The sequence below is a fragment of the Pseudonaja textilis genome, chromosome 1 (genome assembly GCF_049901715.1).
Source record: "Pseudonaja textilis isolate UNSWEBS1 chromosome 1, rPseTex1.2, whole genome shotgun sequence".
Lineage (NCBI taxonomy): Eukaryota > Metazoa > Chordata > Lepidosauria > Squamata > Elapidae > Pseudonaja > Pseudonaja textilis.
Genome location: NC_141990.1, coordinates 177,198,121 through 177,218,683, shown reverse-complemented (window position 1 = coordinate 177,218,683; position 20,563 = coordinate 177,198,121). Strand labels below are relative to the sequence as shown.

Below are 20,563 nucleotides of genomic sequence, written 5' to 3'. Positions count from 1 at the left end.
AGCTGAAAGCATTTGTCATTACTGGACAAATCAACATTTATGTGCATTTTGCATCTTTAATTGAAGGTTAAATCCTAGAAATTCAGTAATTTACCTGGAAGAAAGGCAATTCTGAATTTATAACAATCCTTCCCAAAAGAAAGAGTAGACTCTGTATGTATATGTGCACACATATACATCCATAAATTCTGTGCAATACCCTGTTTTCTCATTGTAACAACCTACGGTCCATTTTGTGTGACCCTCCCTTCCTAAAGCCTTATTCCAAAACAAGGTCTAGATCAGGACAGAACAAAATAAAATTCCCCTACCAATTGAAATTAATTATTTGTAAAAGAATGGTCATGTATAGAATCCATTTACTGCCATCTGCATATGGAACCATTTCCTTCCTCACACTGAAATTATGGTTATATATGCAAACAGAATTTTGGTGAAGTGAACCTATGCCAGAAAGCAAAGACTTCCCCTCTTCTCTTTCCCTGCAAGCAGTGGGATAAATTTTAGGGTAATTTTAGGATAAAGGTATTAATGTTTTTTAGCAGGAATGTCTGCTATTATTTATATCTTCTGCTTTTCATATTTTATTTCATTCTTATCATTAGAAAGTTGGAATATCTCCTTCATTCACAGATTTGCAAGAAATCTGTGAGTTAGCTATGTCACAAGTACAGATGAAATTCTTATGTGTGCACAAATATTTGATAATTCTTACCATAATTAGTGCAACTTATTTTTATTTCATGATAGCTTTTTCAGTCAACTGATATTTGAAAATAGCAAAGCAAGGCCTGTTTAATTGCACTTATTTTGGATTACAATTCAAATAGTTATACAAAGACTATGTGAATAGCTAAATCATATTCACCTATCTGTGGCTCTTTTATTTGTATTCCATAGCATCATTAAAGTCAAAATAAAAATAAGTTATATTGAGCATGGGTGAGGAATCTTGTTGTTTCTCACTTTTGGATTATGCTTTCATCAACTTCCATGGTGACCAAGGCTAATAGGAAATGGAGAGCCATGAGTTACCCCCACTGTTCTATAATATTTTCCTTGTCTGTTAAAGTGGGGCTTACATGAAGAGACACAGCTTCTCCCTTACATATTTCCTGCTACTATTCTACAAAAGGGAGTTTAAGATTTCTTCCTGGCAGCTTGCCAACTAGCTGGCTGGCAGTCTTTCAGTGAATATTATAAGTGGGGAATGATATCACCAGGATAGTGGTATTAAATTTCTCATTAAGGCTGAAGCAGAAACCTTTTTTCCCCAATGCAATTTGACCAAAAATACCAACTGCAGTTAGCATGTGGAGGAGGTCCCATTGGTGCCAATAGCATTGTTTCGTTTAGGATTGTAACTGAGACAGACATAAAAGTCCCTCTTTTCCTATGTGCTATAGTATCAGTGAAAATTGTGCTGCCCCCTTCCTTGCAGCCAATAACAAATAAAAAATTAACCAGCTCTGTAATGTGAGATCTAGTCTAATTTATGGATGCATCTATATAAGATTAGATAAAAGTGGGATAAAATAATAATATGCCAAATCCAGTCTAATCATCTGACTGGCTGTGCAACCAATCATAATAATGTTGGCATTGACAAAATCACAATTGCAAAAGTCAGCTTTAGTTGGAATAACATCCTACAATAATATCTTTAATATTATTAAACATTTGCCTAATCCTGAATCCATGAGAAGGACTTAATAGGTGGGCAAAAATACCATAATAAGTCTAAACATCCGGATGACTGTGCAATAGTGACATGACTAGAAGGTTTGTTTGTAAATACTATAGAGATTACTTAGATGTGCCTTTGATTTTAATCTGGAAAGATGTTCTTATTCTTTTAGTGTTGTGCATGCTCTGTATCATTTATTTGTTAGTTATGGTAATACATGGTTTTAGTCAATAAAGCTTTCTGGATAATAAAAGAGCTCAACAACAGAACATACCATAGCTTTTAAATTGGCATTTGAATCCCAAAGTTTAAATGTATACGCAGCCTCACATTCCTTGTGACATTTGTTAACAAAACAATATGAGGTGGTCCAGAGAAGATGAATACTTGTGAGGCAGAAAAAAGTATTACTCTTAAGAATTTCTGCTCAGTGAAATTACAAAACAAATATTTGCAAGGAATGCCATCTTAACTAGCATTAAGAGTACATTACATAACATTTCGGGATGAATCCTTCCTTTGATTTGGCCTTGCAATTCTGTTTTAATTGAGATTGATAGATTTATAAATTTATTCATTCATTCAATTTGTGCCACCCATCATCTAAACAAGTGGCTCTGGGTGGTGATCGTTCTTAAAAGAATTCCTGTCATAAATACAAAATTAAAATGCATAGCAGCCAAGAGAAATATCACAATTGACCATTGTTAACACAACCAAAAGATGGGATCCTTTGTATGCTCTGGCCCCCAGACTTGGGCATAGAATTAGGCTTTTAGGGCCTTATAGATAAGCCAGCAGGGTTGGGGCCATTGTAATCTCTGCCGGGAGATTTTCCATAGTGCAGGTGCTGTGGCAGGAAGGGCTCATCTTCTGGTCCTGCTAATTATCATTTCCCGGCCAATGGTACCCAAAATATGCCCATTCTGCTGGAAAGAAACACCTGGGAAAAAATGGTCCCGTGGATAATGTGGTCCCAAGTCATGAATGACTTTAAAAGCGACAACCAACACTGGTATATTTGGCATATCATTGTTTTTTTTTCTTTATCTGTGTTACTAGATAAACAAAGTTGAGAATATTTAATATTTTTATTTTTGGCTTCTTAGGAAATATGTTATGGCCATATAGTTATGCCCATCTCAGAATATAATTTGAACAGGACTTTTTAGTTTTTTTTTCAGTCTGTGGAACCTGTAAAATATGCTTCTTGTGGTCAAAGTACAAAATAAAATTCAATAGTTAAAAAAGCAGATTGCATATAAAAAAGAACAAGATGTAAAATCAACTGAGCTTATCAGTCGGTCATCTATACATTTTACATATGAGATAGTAGAATTTAGCTACATTTAGGGCAACAGAATTATCCAAAAGAAGAATTTTTAATATTTTTTGGGAATGAACCATTTAAGCAGGAAATAGCTTAAATGTGGGGTTATCAACTCTGATTATGTACCAGGATAAAACAGGTAAAGTATTATAGTTTAACCATTTCAATAACCCCTTTGCCACATGGGCAAAACCTTAGAAAGCCATATAATCTGTTTTTTTTTTAAAAAATAAAATAAAATCCCAGAACTTCTGATCAAGAGGCAAAGCTCTATTGATAGAAGTTTGGCTGTGCTCAGGTCAACTTCTTTTGCTCTTAGTCTCTCAAAAAATTCAAGTTTTCATGGTACCATACAGTACTATGGAACAAAAATATTTTTCTATGATGTTCACCTCTTAATTCATACGTGGAATCAGCTCTGTGCTCTCGGTGAATCCACTGTGTTATTTCTAGATATATACAGCTTAAATGAATGTGAAATAAACACTAGCTTTAAACATAAATACTGTAATTAAAAACAGCAGTTGGAGATAAATCACTGTTGTTAATTATAACACTTTCTAAGTGAGATTGTGGAAGAACTGATGATTAAACCAAAGTGTCTGAAATATGGTGACAGAAAAACAATTTATTGCCATGTTCTGCAATGATATTCAAGTATTATATGACAAAGTACACTATAAAAATCACGGAATATATGATGCCATTAAAGAAGAAAATTTCAGCACTTTCAGTGAAGTCTTAAAATATGGTGACTCCATATACCTGTCTATATAGCTTTCTTGTGATAATAAGGAAGTGGGTTTGCCATTTTTAGAATTTTTGTCTCAAAATTATGTTAATAATAATATTTGATATACCGAATTAATGTATAGCCTCCCTTTAAAATATATTACTTTTTCATCTTTCTTGCAACCAATAAAGGGATTATTGCTTTACTCTACAGGACAGCCCTTTGTTTTCTTATATAGATATTAATACATCTGTATAGAATTGAATCAACTAGAATGATATAAATTATATAAGACGACATGGGGTTTTAAAGCAGTGCTTCATTGAACAACTCATGGTTCAAATATAGCAAATCATAAATAATAATTTAGAAACAACAGGAAACAGATCCATAGCTGAAGTGATATTCAACTTAAAGTCAGACACCTACATGTTAAATGCACGTACAAAGAAGTACAGTATTAAAAATGAAATACAGTACAAAAATTAGACAGTGTAGTCCTGTGTTAATGAAATGTTCTAGTCCATAGCTACAAAAACATTTTAATTGGATTTGAGGATTATTTCTATGCTTTAAATGTTCCAACCAAATAAGGTGAATATAGGTCACCTTATACAGAATATGATAAAATGTTGGTGTCATTTCTGCAGAAAGCTCCAGTATATATACTGTCTTCTGATACTGAAATACTACCATATAACTCCAATATGCCTTTTTATTAGAGTGGTGTTTTAAAATACAGATAGGGTAGGATATATACTATTTTACTATAATAAAACTAGTTTGTTGAATAAGTAACTCTTCAGAAATAAGTTGACAATTTAGAAAATCCACAAATAAATCATGTGACCTGCTTAAATCAGCAGTACTAAGCATAAATCTTAATATAATTTGATGTTTGGTATATCTCTATACGACTGACCTAGTATCTTAAAATTGAAACATATATATAATTATTTTATTATTTTTAAGTTCTGTTTGCATGCTGGTAGAATTTTGGTATATATAAAATATCCCTACTGATTTAATATTGACATGTGTATAATTATATAAAATATGCATGTGTGATGTGTCATTGGATTGTTACAGTCTTAAAATATTTTGTGTTCCGAGGCTTATATTTTGTATATACACAATAGTGTGCATATACACATAAATATACATGCAAGCATGCACACTATAAGTGTATATATGTATATATTATGTTTGTGAAGTTAAATATTGCATGGAACATTTGTAGACAGATTAATTGCTTGTAATTTTATAAGTAAATCTCCACAGATTGGAAAAATAGCCCTTCCAAAATAAAAGTTGCTTTTATTCTTTCTCATATTCCATCTTCAAACTGAAGACGTATTTTCCATATTGTTAAGGTGGGGATGTGCGAAAATAACTGTTGCAATATTTGGTATCTTGTTTTAATGCTGACTTTACTTTTATTTGTTTTCCTTAAAGAAAAATGTGTCATGATCAAATGAAATGACATTGTTAAGATCATGGAGTTTAGGTGTTATTGGAAAAAATCCAGTATTTTAATGTTTAAATATGCTTATTCATACTTCTATTATTGGAATTGTGAAAATATACTGTTTTCTTGGAAGTCAAAATACTCTGGAGTTTAAAGCCAAGAAAATTCTAAATATGATAAATGCTGAAATAAGTTTGCTTTGCTTATATGCTCAGACTCTTGCTTGGTTTATTGATTCTGCTAATGGTTTCAAAATAATGAAGGCTTTGGGTTTTATTGTTCTTGGGTTGGGTTTTTTTTGTTTTTTGTTTTGTTTTTTTGAGGGGTGGGGAGAGAATGAGGTCTTGCATTAAGCATCTTTCTCCTTTTGTCAGATATAGGGGAGAAATGCAAAACTTGTTTCAGTTTAACTGTTTTAACAATGCAACAATGATCAGTATAGCATCCCATAACTAATGCCGTCCCCTCCCACTGTCCCAAGCAACATTCACTGTGCATTTAAAAGGTTTTTGTGGTTTAAATGTTGTTACATATTTTACAGCATTAGGATCTATGGAATATTTTGACAACTGCAACAGTTCAATGAAGTTGGTAATTTCTTCTTTTAATTATTTTTCATTGAACAGATTTGGAGTTACCCTTTTTTTAAAAAAAAAAAGTTTGTTTTTCTAATGCTTTTCAACACATTGCATAATCTTTTAGCATATTAAATAGCCTTTGACTCTATGGGTATCAGCATTTTAATTTGATTGATGTTGACACAATAGTATGGTATTCTTTCAGCTGGTGAGCATACGTGAATGACTGTACATCACTAGATGAGCTGGTGCTTGTGGCTTCACGGATTGTCTGCAAGGTCCTAATCCACTGTAGAATGGGAAATGAGGCTGGCTTTATACATTTCATTGAGTAGAATGCTGGTACATACAGGCTTCAAGGTTTTTCCCCCCCTTAAACTAACATGGTGAAAGTAATGTTTCATGGATTGTTTAGCTTGAGGCCTTTAAATCTGAATTTGTCTGCTTTAAAAAAATGATAATTCCAGTAAATACTTTTTTAAATGTCTAGCAGCTTAAATGTTAGGGATACAGAAAAAACTGCCAGAATATTCTTGCAATAATCAACGAAGTTGATTTGCTGTGTTATTGTAATCTCATTTTTAAAAACCCCATATCTACCTTGTTCAGTCTCATCTCTACAGAACCTTTTAGCTATGATTTCATATAACTTATTTTTGAAATTTTGGATCTGGAAACCTAAATGTTTCTGAAATTAAAATACCAAATGTAGAAAAAAAATTGCACATGCTCTTTAGGGTATATTTTTACTTGAAGGAGTATCCTTTTCATTACCCAGATACAAATATAAAAGATTTTGATACTCTGACCTCAGTTTAGGCATTTAAGCCTTTCCCATTTTCTGTTAAAGGCTTGCTCCCTCCCAGCATATATTTTATGCAGACTCTTTGCTTCAGTCAAGGTTCATTAATACACAAGCATGCCTATGTACACACAATTTTAAACTGTACACATTTACTATAGCAATAATCAATTTGTTATGTTTTCTTAACACAATTCTTTGAATTGAAAATATAAAGATACTAATGGGAGGTTTATTTATTTAAATCTGCACATGCAGATGCTCCTATCAGCATATTTAATCATAACCAATCTTTATTTTAATGCAGTTGACTTATTAGTTCTACCTAGCATTTAAAAGCTACCTCCACAAAACAGTATTAATAGTATTAATTACAAATAACTTGTAATTCAACAATAAAATTTAAAAAAATCATGGAAAATTAATGGAGTCACTGATTACATTCCAAATAAAACTAAGTTCAGCTCTATTGTTTTACATTGGTAATGTTTTTAACAGGCAATGTTAAAGTATTGTAATGCTTTGTATAACAATTCAGTAATCTAACTCTACCATAGGTATATAGACTAACAAATAAAACTCTAGTCTAATAATACATAATAGCATTTAGGTAACAATGAAACAAATTAATCTATAATTACAGTTCCCTTGTATTAATAAACTTTGTAAATGTGTCTTCTTTCCTTTCAGCAAGGAGCAAATAATGCTGAAAAGTTTGACTATGTAAGCAAATCTTTTAATTGTTACAATTGTTATTTTCTCTAATTTTAAGTGTTACCAAATAGCGTTGCTGTGCCCCATATTTTAACTTCACACCTTTTTATTAACTGAACTCAAAAGTTGCTTGAATTGGAATTGGACTCCAATTTGATTGTAAGGAACAATTTAATTGTCTGCTTTATATTTAAAACACATTATATTTAATATACTTTATATTTATAAACTATAATGTAGCAACCCTGGAGGAAAGCTTCACTGATTTTTACAAGTGTTTTTTCTCTTCTGTGAAATTTAGAAACATTTGCTCTCCAGTTTTAAACTAAAAGCAGAATGTCATTGAATTTCAACTAGACTAAAAATGTATGTAGTGTTTTATCTTAAATTAAGATAAAAATATTAATTTCTAATTTAAACTAACAAGAATTTTATTTTAGACATCACAGTAAATAGTAATTTATATTAAAGCAGAAAATGTCTTCATTCTTTCTTGTGGAATATATTTGTTCTTACAGAATGACAACATTGCTTAATATCTAAACCTAAATCAGTTATTTGCACTGAATACTTACTACTAAGTGCTTTTTGGTACATTTTGAAAAAAAAATCCTGCTTTCCTTAGGTGATGCAGTTCATGAATAAAATGGCTGGAAACGAATATGTTGGTTTCAGTAATGCCACGTAAGTATGTTTCCTAGATTAATTTTGACACGACGAGCAATAGTTAATATTAATGCTGTACATATTTTATTTTATTAGTCAAATCTTTGCTTCAGCTAAGACTTTGGGCATAGGATAAATTTTTCCTTTATGCTAGATTTCTGTAGAAGTGTCAGGGTTCCAAGTAACCCTGAAGCTGCCTGACTGAGGCCATTTTGAGACTTCAGTGCTGACAAGTCCTGCACCTTATGACACTGTTTCTTCAAAAAACCAAGGGAAAAGGGAAGAAAAAAATCTTGTTCCTTTCCTCCATTAAGAGTTGAAAATAGAGGAGAAAGAGAAATTATTTCTCTTCTACAGGTTTGGTTTTGCTAAAAACATCAATTTTGCCTCATCGCTGTTGCCCCCTTCAAATAATTGTGGCCCCCTGTAGAGAGAAAGTAGTAAGTTTTTTCTTTCCCTCAAAAGATTGTTCAAGAAGCACCACAAGGCATGCTTTTCTGTAACAATTCAGCTTGTAACACTGCAGTATGAATTTGCTGTGTAGTTTCTGTCTATTGGAGTGGTGATGGTTAACTTTCTGTCTTATATTGCATTCCTATGTTTCACTTAACATCTAAATAAGTTCTATTGTATTCTCAAGTAGTTAATTCACAAAACTTAATTTACAAAAATTGTTTAGTTTAATACTGAATAGCTAATGCTTTGCATTGAGGCTTCTAATATGCAACAACATTAATCTGTTCTTTTTAATGTAATTTCCACACAACAATAGTATGTGCCTTCCCAAACTTCATAGTTGTTGCTAGAGTTAACAACAATTTTAAAAAGCAAATATCTCACTAATAGTATTGTTAATAAGTATTTAGTGGTTTGATATCCATTTCTGTTTCTTTTTCTCCCTTAGATTCCAGTCTGAAAGAGAGAGTGGAGACAGAAACTTTGCAATAGGCTATTATTTGAAAGAGAAAAAGGTATGCTTTTTAGTTATATATATTCCGCTTCCTTAAATGTATGTAATGTCAATTGAACAAACTACAAATAACATTTTATTTCTTCATCATGACAATAAAGGTAAATACAATATTGATATCATAAGAATGCAGTGATGGTGTTATCTTTCCATTTTGGTCTCTGTGATTTACACAAATGAATTAATGGCACCTGTACAAAGCCTCATGTGGAACAGAGACATTTGATGTGTATATCTTGCATATATGTTACTTAACATGGCTTGCACTGAATCCTTCAGTTTGTTTTCAACCAATTTATTTCCCAATCTTTCTGGATCTGCATTGTTTTTGCATCTGGTTGCATGTTCTCTATATTCAGCATTATGATCTTTAGCAACCTCTTTATAAATGTCGGTGCTGAGGGAGCAAGCTTTCCCTTTCATATGGGCATAAATTGTGTCTCTCTCTGCATCAGCAAATAACTCTTGGTTTGGATATTCCTCCAAGAGAGCTTGCATCCAAAGTATCAGCATTCTCTGGCAAATCTACCCAACTATCCTGGTTTTGGTGACTATGAGGAGAAGTGCAGGAATCATAACCTGAATCGGATGCAAACCTAAGTAAACAATTAAATAGATGACCTTTTTTTAAAAAAATCACAATTGCAAGCAAGTAACTTGTCATATCTACAAAGAGAAATCTGTGGGTTATGCTTGTTAATATGCATGCATGAAACAAAAGATGTATATTCTGATTAGCTTCACAAAGATCATTACTGAAATCCTTGTAACATTACTCATAGTAATAGTAGCTAATGTAATATTACTTTAAAGTTAACACAATGACATTACGTTCTCATTAGATGTTTTATTCCCATTTGGATTACCAAGAAGTAATGTGTGTGTGTTGGGGGGAGAGATCATCTTATTCATCTTACTTCCTTCTCCGTCTGGTTTTAATGACAGAGGAAAAAAGAATGGGACAAAGATGTAAAAGAAATGAGTATCTTCATATTATAATCCACTCCCACTTCTCTGGCCAAAAAGCATGTAATAATCTTTTACGAAACTACTTGTCAGAAGTACACGTTGTTTGATGGTTCTGTAATAGAGCTAAAATATTTTCCTTCAAATTTTCACAGAAAGGTAGACTTAAATAACTGGAAGTCTTATTTTATTTCTAAATAATTCTTCTTTTTTTAGATAATCCTCAACTGAATTTTCAGAAATAAGATTATTTTCATCTTCTTTATCAGTTTTAGTTTATATATGATAACTTTTTTTTTACTGTATCATGATGTACTAAAATATTCTATTATTTCCAAGTGTTTTCCAGAGGGCACGGATATGGTTGGCATATTGGACTTCTATTTCCAGGTAGCTAATTAATCTCTAGAATATTTGTTATCCTTGAAGAAGAAAAAAGAAATATATAGAATTATAGGTTAAAATGTTATTTATATAAATATTTACACAACAGAGGATCCAATCCTTTGTTTGGGGTAAGTATGTTAACTAAATGATATTCTGATTGAATATGTTTTAATAAATCAGCATTTCTCATTCTCTGATCTTAGTGCAAATTAAGAGTTGATTGCAATCCTTGACCTAAGAATTATATATTTTTGTAGTGAGAATGTAATACGTTTTGCAGCCAGTTTTGTAGTGTAGCAGGAAATCTTGCTTCCAAATCAGGACACAAGACCACGAAAGGTTGGAGAATACAACCGTTTTTATTTGTGCACAAGGTTCAGACCATTAGAATGGCAAATTCTGAACCCCTGGCTCTTCCTGAGAAGTCACTTTATACATGTCGTGACCTCAGCTTAGCCCGGGGTGTTACTTTTATTAAACTATACCAACAAAGGAGAATAACATATATACCAAGAAAAGAGAAGTACATATAATTACTCATTTTATCTTGTCTCATTTTATCTTTATCTGTTATTTTCCAAATCCATCCTTGTTTACTGTAATATGGTTAGTTCCTTGGTTCAGTAACCTTGAGGTTTTACACAGTATTGTATTAAGCAGAGTTTTGGGGAATTGGGGGATTTCTGCTAAATATAAAAGCGCTTTATGTGTAATTTTCCTACTGCTTCAGTAGTACTATTCAGAGAAGAAATAGTTATCCATATCCTTAGTGCTTTCACATTGGTTAGGTTAACTAAAACATTCTTTCTTATTACTAATCTTGTTATTGATTAAAATATGATATTCCCCCCCCCCACTCATTAAGTTAAATATAAGGTAGCTTTAAATTTTACACACTAAATAATAATATAAATAATATAAGTAAATAATATAAATTGTCCTGGTTCTGTCACATGATTGTTTGTACTGTTCATTTCTGTAGTAACAGGATTGTGTAGTTTTTAAATGTTTCTTTTAAAAATGTCAGTCTTCATCAGAACAAGCTTCACTATTGCACTGATTAGAGAACAAGTTTTTTTTAAATCTTACCCAGTTGTTTTATGAATTAATCTTGTACCATGTTTTCATTAAAAAAACGTTGCTAACATCAGATTCCCACTTCATGCTCACCCAAATAGGCCTTTATTTCCTAATCTGGAAAGTCTATCTTTGCATGCTGTATTGTTCATAGGATAATAGGCTCTTTAAGGGTTCAGGCTCCCTTTTGTAAGATAGGCCTTTCATCCATTTAATTATATAACCTTCTGTTTGCATAGGTTGATCAATGTTTTCTTTTTCTTTTCATTTTTCCTAAGCTGTGCTCCATAGAAGTGACTTGTGAATCTGCTAGTGTCATGGCAGCCACTCTTGCCAATGGCGGGTTTTGCCCCATCACTGGTGAGAGAGTCCTAAGTCCTGAAGCAGTTCGAAACACTTTAAGTTTGATGCATTCATGTGGCATGTATGACTTCTCGGGGCAGTTTGCTTTCCATGTAAGTGCTTGTTTTGAGGGATCTGTTATAAAAATGTTTAGCTCTTAAAAAAAAAAAAGAATTAACTTCTTATTAAAACCAGTGATAATGGCAATTAGAAATTGACCATGGGTGGTAAAAGGAATTCTGTGTCATATAGGCTACTTAAAACTCAAATGACAGAAATGAATCCAGAAAAACAAAAGTATTTTAAGGTATCAACTGAATAATTCCTGGGATGTAAATGTACGCTAATTGATAAATTTTGGAAAACTACCTTGACGGATAATATGGATTTTCAGTGATTGCTGTCTAAATATTGATAACTATATATTAATGGTTTAAATTGTGCATTCATTTAGGTGGGTCTTCCTGCAAAATCTGGAGTTGCTGGTGGCATTCTCTTGGTTGTTCCTAACGTTATGGGCATGATGTGCTGGTCACCTCCGCTAGACAAGATGGGCAACAGCGTTAAGGGGATACACTTTTGTCATGTGAGCAGGTCTTCTTACTTGAATTGTTACTAGTCTGTAGCACAAATGCAATGATCATTAACATTTACACCTATCTCAGTAAAGGTAGGAAAATTTGCATTTTTCTTGAGCAGAAATGCTTATGTCTTTATTGTTAGAATCAATAAAGATGGAAGATTTTTAAAGCAAAAGGATGGATACACACTAAGCAAAGATAAAAAGGTGTATTTTGAAAATGGAAGAATTGACAAAATGCATGCATTTCTTTTCAGTCCTGATTGAGAAGAAATATTAAAAAATATTTTTTTTCTTTTGGCTCCCCTAAATTTATAAAAGGCTTAACATTCATCTTGACAAAGGACTTTACTTAAAGTTATGTATAATCAGTAATATCAGAGTATAGTTGAATGAAAGAGTCAGTTGTAAATTAGGATAGCAATAACATAGCAATAGCATTTAGACTTAAATACCGCTTCACAATGTTCTCTCTAAATGGTTTACAGAGCCAGCATATTGCCCCAACAATCTGGGTCCTCATTTTACTGACCTTAGAAGTATGGAATTGCAGGCAGCCAGCAATCAGCAGAAGTAGCCTGCAGTGTTGCATTTTAACCACTGCGCCACCACAGCTCTTGATGGTATACATTATTATAAATATAACACAATGATGTTTTTACTATTGCAGGAACTGGTTTCTTTGTGCAACTTTCATAATTATGATAACCTGAGGCATTTTGCAAAGAAGCTTGATCCTCGGAGGGAAGGTGGTGATCAACGAGTAAGTTGAAAGTATTTATAACATGTACATTATGCATAGCAAAGTCCAAATAGGATTGATCAATGACATGTATTACATCAATATTCTGATATGTGAGTGTTCCGATACAATTCAGGCCACATCTGGCATATCTAGAACTAACTATTAAATGCTATATTACATTATATATTATATTATTATATTATATTATATTATTATAATATTATTATATTAAAATATTATATATTATAAAACTATATTACATTATTCACTGGTTTTTACTGGTTTGCTTACTTACAGGTAGTCATTGACTTACAAACTATGATTGAGCCAGAATTATAGTTGTAAGTCATACCAGTCATTAAAGAACCTATGGTGTGACTGCACCCAATTTTACAACCTTTTTCGTGGCAGTTGTTAAGTAAATAACAACTGCCACGAAAAAGTCATTAAGCAGATGCTACAGCTGTTAAGTGAATCAATTCTATCCAATTGACTTTTTTTTTTGCTGGAAACTGGAAGCAAATGTGTTTCTGGCAAAAATCAGAAATTGTGGTCATATGACTGCACATGGCTGTAAGTGTGGGCCAGTTGCCAAACAGCCAAAATGCAATTGTGTTGCAACTTTGAAACCTGGTTATAAGTAGGATCTGGGGAGGTCTGCCATAACTTCAAGAGTAAGTTGAAGACTACTTGTCTAGTACTAATGTGGCAATTGACTGAAACTTAGTTTAGTTTAGAGAAATCATTGTTGTTATATAACATATTTGACCATAATATATTTAAACTATCCTCCAACAAATCTGAGAACAGTTCATGAATCCTTTCTAGGTAGACTTAAAATCATCCTAGATAAAATGCCATGATGCAAAGCTACCATATTTAGCAATATATTTTCACTTCATAAAAATTATGGAACAAAGTTTTTTGTTAAAGATTTTGATCTTACAAGAAAAATAAAAATGTATATTTCTTATTTTGGTAACACATTTGATCCACATATTAGTGAGAAAATATCTCCAGTACTGTTCTTGAATCTCAGAGTAGCAGTGGGTAATCTCTTGCTTGTGGCCAAAAGGCTTCTTTGTCAACATTTTTTAAAAATTGTACTGCCTGAGATACAGAGCTTTGTATTAACTTTCAAACATGTCGTTCACTTACTGTTCTGACCGTGGCTCTGATCCTCATTGAGAAGAAATCTGTGTTTTTTAATGGCATTAATACCATTCAAAATACCAGCGGTAGTCATTATTTAGGACTTTGGAATTCCATTTGCGCTGTAGAATGTGTAAGTTCGTAGACAATTTTTATGTTTTACCCCTTGGATCAAGCTGGGAAAAAGATTGAAGCTTAGAATTTTAGCCTTGTATAATTAACATGTTTCAATTCTTTACTCATTTCTCTACTTGATAAAGCTTTGGCATAAATAATTATTGCCAAAGCAGTTTGAATTGTCTGACTTGAATTAAACTGGGAGAAGCTGGATTGTATGAGTGCTGTTAGCAACTCTGTAATGAATAGAACCTCAGGAATTCTTCTTTAATATGAAAGTTGCTATATGGCTAATTAATGTAATCAGCATCCTGTTATGAATGAAGTGGGTTAAAGGAGTCTTTCTTCCCTTTCACCAAATTAAATAAATTATTTACTGTGGTTTGAAATTAAAATGTTTGTGGCATAATAATGTCAGGATGAGAGAACCAGCAAGTGCTAATTGATAAATAAAAATAATGATTGTTTTATTTCATTGGTAACTTAATACATACTATATGTTGCTTAAACAATTAGCATTCCTTTGGACCACTGGACTATGAAAGTCTTCAGCACGAACTTGCATTAAAAGAGACTGTGTGGAAAAAAGTGTCACCCGAATCAAACGAGGACATCTCCACAACTGTAGTGTATAGAATGGAAGGCCTGGGAGAACAAAACTAGTGCACTGGGCTCTAGTTTCAGAGAGTTTGATTTCATTTTTAACCACACTCCAGTTTGTCTAGATTACAGATTTTAGATTTATTGTCTAGATTTTAGATTTATTGTTTTTATTTCAGTGGGTTGTAAATATGCTTGAGACACCCCAAATTGTTATATCAATAATTTTATACTAATTGCTTTAATAATCTTTTTCCACAAAGCAATTTGAAACAAAACTGAATGTGTGCTATTTAAAACTTGTGTCATACTTAAAGAATGAATTGTAAAATGGGAATTTTAAGGAGTGCTGTAAATGTGAGAAATCTTGCAATGCAATCAAGATGCAATCAGCATAATTGTTAACCAAGAACATGAGAGCCAAAGATATAGGAAAATTTAAGTCCTGGATCCTAAGTAGATATTTCTTTTTATTGTTAATATATTCTAAAAATTACCTTTTCTCTTTTTCATGAACAGTGTAAAAACTTGATCCCATTTATTCCAATTAAATTCAGTTAATTTCAGTGTAACCAAATGTAAATGAAGTTAACTGTTCATGTACTGTTTGGCAATACTGAGAAAAGAATTCACAATTTTTATATAAAGCATATTGGTAAACTTTTTTAAGCTTGTGTAAAAATATCAGTATGTTACTACATAATGTAAGAAAGTCATGTTGGATTAGACAAAAATTCTAATTCTAGGATTCTGCTTTTTCAATGGCCACTTAGCATCCTTTTGCTCTTTTTCAGCAGCAGTTGATATTGTAAGTCATTCTACTTCTGATATAGAAGGTAGTGTATAGCCATTAGGTCTAGCATCCAGCTGATAACCTCATTCTTCATGATTGTTTCTAATTTATTTTTAAAACCGTAACAATATAGACCATACCTATATCTTAAGAAACAAATTTCATGATACAAGTGCTCTGTGAGGAATCACTTCCTTGTTTGATTGGTGATCTTGGTTTCTGATATTATAAAAAGGAAGAATAAAATTTTATCTCAATGGTTTTTATACCCTCTTTATTTTTACACCCCTTTTACTTTTCTAAGCTAAAACATATTTATATAATATTTTATATATATTAAACTATTTCTTTGTAGGAGATTGATTTCTTATAGTAGTGCGTTAGAAATATGTACTTTTATTGAGCCTTCAGCCTCTGAAAAGAACGATTGTTTGATTTGTTTAGGCATCAAAAATCAGGTACAAAGCTAGTTTCCACTACTCAGTCATTTGTGATTTCAGTAGCCTACAACCCTAGAAAATTAGTGCCCAACTGTAGATGAGGTAAGGATATGCTCAGGAGCCACTGCCAAAAAACTCTATTTATTTATGCTGTTCATCTCTTCAAGGGGCAGAAATTTAATACAGTTGCTTCTGTGTTAGAAACTTATTGTGCTGTTGAAGGATTTCCTCTGTCAGCCAAGCAAAAAATGAATTACTGTGTCAAACTTTAATTTCAGCACAATTTGAGGGAAGAATCATAAATTCAATAGGCTAGAAAAGAGTTTTTCCCCACTTCTCAGCATTTTCCCACAAATGCAGGGATTGGTTTTTTTGTTGTTGTTGCATCAACTGAATATTGATGCATTTGGCCAGGACAGAGTGGATCAGCTGGCTTGTCACTTGCCATGCTATGTTACATAGACCAACAGTCTTGATATGAGTAAATATTCAATATACTCATATAATAAGTGTTATCTAGTCTCATGTCAGGTTCTTTCTATATTTTCTGATTTTATTCAACGATATTTTCTTCTACAAATGAAAACTTGTTACTCAAGCTCAATATTATTATTGGCTTTAAAAAATCAACATGGCTATGGTATTGGTGGCTTTTTCTTAATTAGACTACTAAATATCTCAGAAAATTTTTAGGAAGGAAAATAATATTAGCATGTTCTAAGCCAGGAATGGGGAATCTGTGAACCCTTTAGGTGTTTCTGAATTATAACTTCAGCATCCCTTACAATGAGCAGTGCTGCCTTTGTTTGCGGGAATTGTAAACCAGTAACTTGGAAGTAGCAAAGTTTTTCTATTCATAGCATGATAGATTTGGAAGGGATGAGAAAGATCCTGTAGTTCAGGTCTCTGCCGTGTGCAGTTCCAAGATTCTTGAGAGAGAGAGCTGTCTGACTAAGAGTTCATATAGGCAAACTGTTCCATTTTTGTACAAATTTTATTTTCAGGAATTTTTCCCTTACATTTAAATAACAATTGGAAATGCAACTTCTACCTAGTCCTGATTTTTGTGGCAGTGGACCGTCTTCCCTAAAGCAATCTCTTTCTTGAGTCTGCCCTAATAGGAATGCCCTCCATTCCTTGCATTGTTACTTTTTGTTCTCCTCTTAACATGTTTGAACCTCTCAGTATCCTGGAAATACGATGCCCTGATTTGTGCACAGTAGTCAGATTGGGTTCGTACCGTGGCAGAGTAGAGGAGAATAAGGATGTCATATGCCTTGGGTACAATGCTTCTTCTAACATACCCAGAGCTACAGTAACAACTGTGATACACTGTTGTCTCTCATCCATCCTGTTTTCAGATACCATGACTAAGCCCTTTTTGATGGGTTTTTCCAAGCCATGAATCCCCCATTGTGTATATGTGCTCTGCATTTTTATTCCCCAAATATAATAACCTACATTTTTCACTATTGAAGAGTATTTTGTTCATTTCAGCCCAGCCTGTCCAGATTTTGCAATCTCCTCTCATCTTGGGTGGTGGCCATTTTATGTCATCTGGAAATTTGATCTACATGAGGAAAGTTTGGTCACTACAAGCACTAGAATGTGCTCTTGAAGCACTGAGGAATATAGGAAACAAAACTGCAGTGCTAAGTTATGTTTAAAGAAGTTTTGATTTATCAATCTCTACAACTTGTATTTTTAGAAAAGTATCTATATTATAATGACTGCAGTGTCCAGATTATCATGTTATTGGATTGCAAGTGATCCAAACAGAGTGATAAAGATGAAGCTGATCTGATTGGTTGGTTTTGAGTGGTGTACTAGTGTGATTTTTGCAGAAAAATGTTTTCAAGCAGAATCAAGCTTATACTGACATACTGTAGTACTGCTCCCATAAAATTTTTAATTTGTTGCTTTTGTATTTTGGTTATGGTAAAATAATTTACGAGTCCTTGTTTTAAACGGCATGGTAATTGTAGGGGTGAAGTATGCTTAGCATCAAAGTATCAAAATGTTGTTTATGGTCCTAGGCCAAAACCAGGAAAAAATTAACCATAAAGAGGGAATTTTAAAAAGCAAAAAAACCAGTCAAGAATTAATAAAATGTGGACATTACATTGGACTAAGATGGGCAAATGATTGGGTCATCTGATGTTACTAAAACTCTGTCCTCATAGTGCTTACCATAGATGACCTGGCTAAAAGTGACCAGTGATGAGAATGGTGATAAAAAATAAGTTCTGTTTTTTTGAAATGAGAAAACCTGTGAGTTTAAAGTTAATGTACTCCATTTTAAGCTTGAAAGACTTCCTAAACTATTAAAACAGTTATTTCAAACTTGATATGGGGTGTTTTGAATTCAGAGGAGTTCAAATTTGAAAGATTTTACATATTTCAGTTTAGAGTCTTCTAAATTATATCCACCAGAAAAATGACTACATTCCAGGAGAAATCAACATTAAGGGCAAGGCCCCCAAAATTGACAGAATATTATTGTGTTTAATCTGTAATTAGTACAGTTAGTGCATGTGTGTTCATAGCAGAATCAGTTCTTCATATTCAAACATTTATCTTGTATTCACCACTCTGCCTTTTGACATACTTAATGTTTCATTAAAATATACAATGTATTTAAACTTTGTTTGATCATCTTTCTATGATTTTTTCCTTAGTTTAAATGATTTGTTATATGTTCCCATTTTTCATTTAAATTTTATGTTATTTATGTATTTTGAGCCCATATACTTTGTATTATAATAAATTTTTATTTTAAGCAGATTATTTTGCATTTTTGTTCTTTTTCGTATGCAATCTAAGTCATAATTTGTTTCTGAGAATGAAAAGCGATCTTGTAATGATTTTGAATGAAAATGGGTAAAGATAAAGGCCCACTTACTGTTTGAATACATTATAGGTTTAGGGTGTTTTATATAAATTGAACTGATTTTTGTTTTTCTTTTGGCAATGCCTGCTGCCTTTCTTATCTTGCCACCTTCCATTAGCTTTGGAGGGTGACTTGAAAACACATTTGTTTGAGCCTATAGCACAGGATGCTCTTGCGAGGTGCAAAACTCCCCATTCCCACTACTGCTGCTGTTTCCTGGGCAAGGGCCGACTGTTTGAAGCGTAGCTTGTCCAGGCAGAGAAAAATATTCTTGCAGAGGATTAGATAAGCATATATTTACACACACACACACACACACACACACACTCATACTATCACGATACTTAAGTAAAAATGCCTTGCATACAGGTATTCATTGAATACTTTAAACCTATATTTTGATCTTAATTCATACATTTCTGAGACCAAATGCACAAGCTTTAGACTATCTTTGTAAAGTATAATTGATCACAGGCATTTGCATAAATAGGTAAGAGCTATTCTCTCGTGGATAAGTTTCTTTTGTTTTTAACCAAGCAGTTTCCAGTAGCTGGTTTTCTCTTTTTGGCAGTGAGTTTGTTTCCCTTTGTAACTCTTTTTTAATATTTTGTTTGTCTATGCATTTTAGTGTATAGATACAGTTTGATGCTTTTGATTCATAATCTTAGGACAAAATACAGAGATTTGCCGATGCTTACATATCTTTGAAACTACTCTAATAGGTCAATGTAATTGCAGTAAAATTTGAATATGACACATTTTCTGAATGAAATATTGTACTTTTTACAGCTGCCTCATAGCTTTGTCTATTAATTGTGGTTTACTTTCTCTTTGGCAAATACAAGGTCTAGAAAAAAATGGGGTGGTGATGGATGAAAAGAAGGTAATGTAAACACCTTGTAGCAACTACAACTTATCTTTTTTATGTCTTGATTCATACATGACATTGAGATTACAATCCTCTACTCCCTTGTTCAGGAACTTCTATGCAGTTTATAATTAAGAAGGCAATATCAGTTATGACACAGAGTATTTTGTGATATTACTCTCTTTATTTCAATAAATACTTGAATTTACTCTATATTAGTTTAATTATTTGTTACTTTGCTTTCTTGAATTAGTTATTTGTTACAACGAGAAGGTATTTATGAAATGTTATAAGCACAGAAAAAGATCCAGTATGGTGTAATGGTTAAAGCATCAGGGTAGAAATTGGGAGACAGTAAATTCTAGTCCTATGTTAAGCACAAAGCCACTTGGGATACTTCGGGCCAGTCATTTTCTCAGCCCTAGGAGACAATGGAAAATCCCTTCTGAAAAAATACTTTGCCAAGAAGACTACAGCAATTTATCCAGACAGTCTCCAAAAATTGGACACAAGTGAACAGAAAAGGGGATATAAAACTCTAGAACTCTCTTTCCCCCAAGAAAATTTAGTTATGATAAACAAATGAATATTTCTTAAGCTTTTGTACTGAGTAGGTCATTGTTGCTTTAATTATTTATGCTGTGCCAAGTGCAACAGG

The 20,563-nt window shown here is 32.6% G+C and overlaps 1 protein-coding gene and 1 long non-coding RNA gene across 3 annotated transcripts in view; one reads left to right on the top strand and one right to left on the bottom strand.

The window, feature by feature from the left end:
* Window positions 1-20,563, top strand: part of GLS (glutaminase) — a 75,091-nt gene that overhangs the window by 26,453 nt on the left and 28,075 nt on the right. Inside the window, exons 8-15 of one of the 2 annotated variants that reach the window (XM_026696890.2) lie at window positions 7,289-7,321; window positions 7,938-7,996; window positions 8,883-8,949; window positions 10,254-10,304; window positions 11,657-11,833; window positions 12,175-12,306; window positions 12,971-13,063; window positions 14,831-15,967. In XM_026696890.2, coding sequence (XP_026552675.1) covers window positions 7,289-7,321; window positions 7,938-7,996; window positions 8,883-8,949; window positions 10,254-10,304; window positions 11,657-11,833; window positions 12,175-12,306; window positions 12,971-13,063; window positions 14,831-14,977 — 759 coding nt within the window. In that variant the 3' untranslated portion in view covers window positions 14,978-15,967. Of the gene's footprint in view, window positions 1-7,288; window positions 7,322-7,937; window positions 7,997-8,882; window positions 8,950-10,253; window positions 10,305-11,656; window positions 11,834-12,174; window positions 12,307-12,970; window positions 13,064-14,830; window positions 15,968-20,563 lie in introns of those variants that run through there. The other variant, XM_026696889.2, reaches the window with a different exon arrangement.
* On the bottom strand, window positions 3,250-3,486 carry LOC148127942 (uncharacterized). The gene is made up of 2 exons (XR_015740711.1): window positions 3,377-3,486; window positions 3,250-3,337 (listed from the first exon to the last, which is right to left on the bottom strand). It is a non-coding gene; the product is annotated as an uncharacterized LOC148127942 (long non-coding RNA).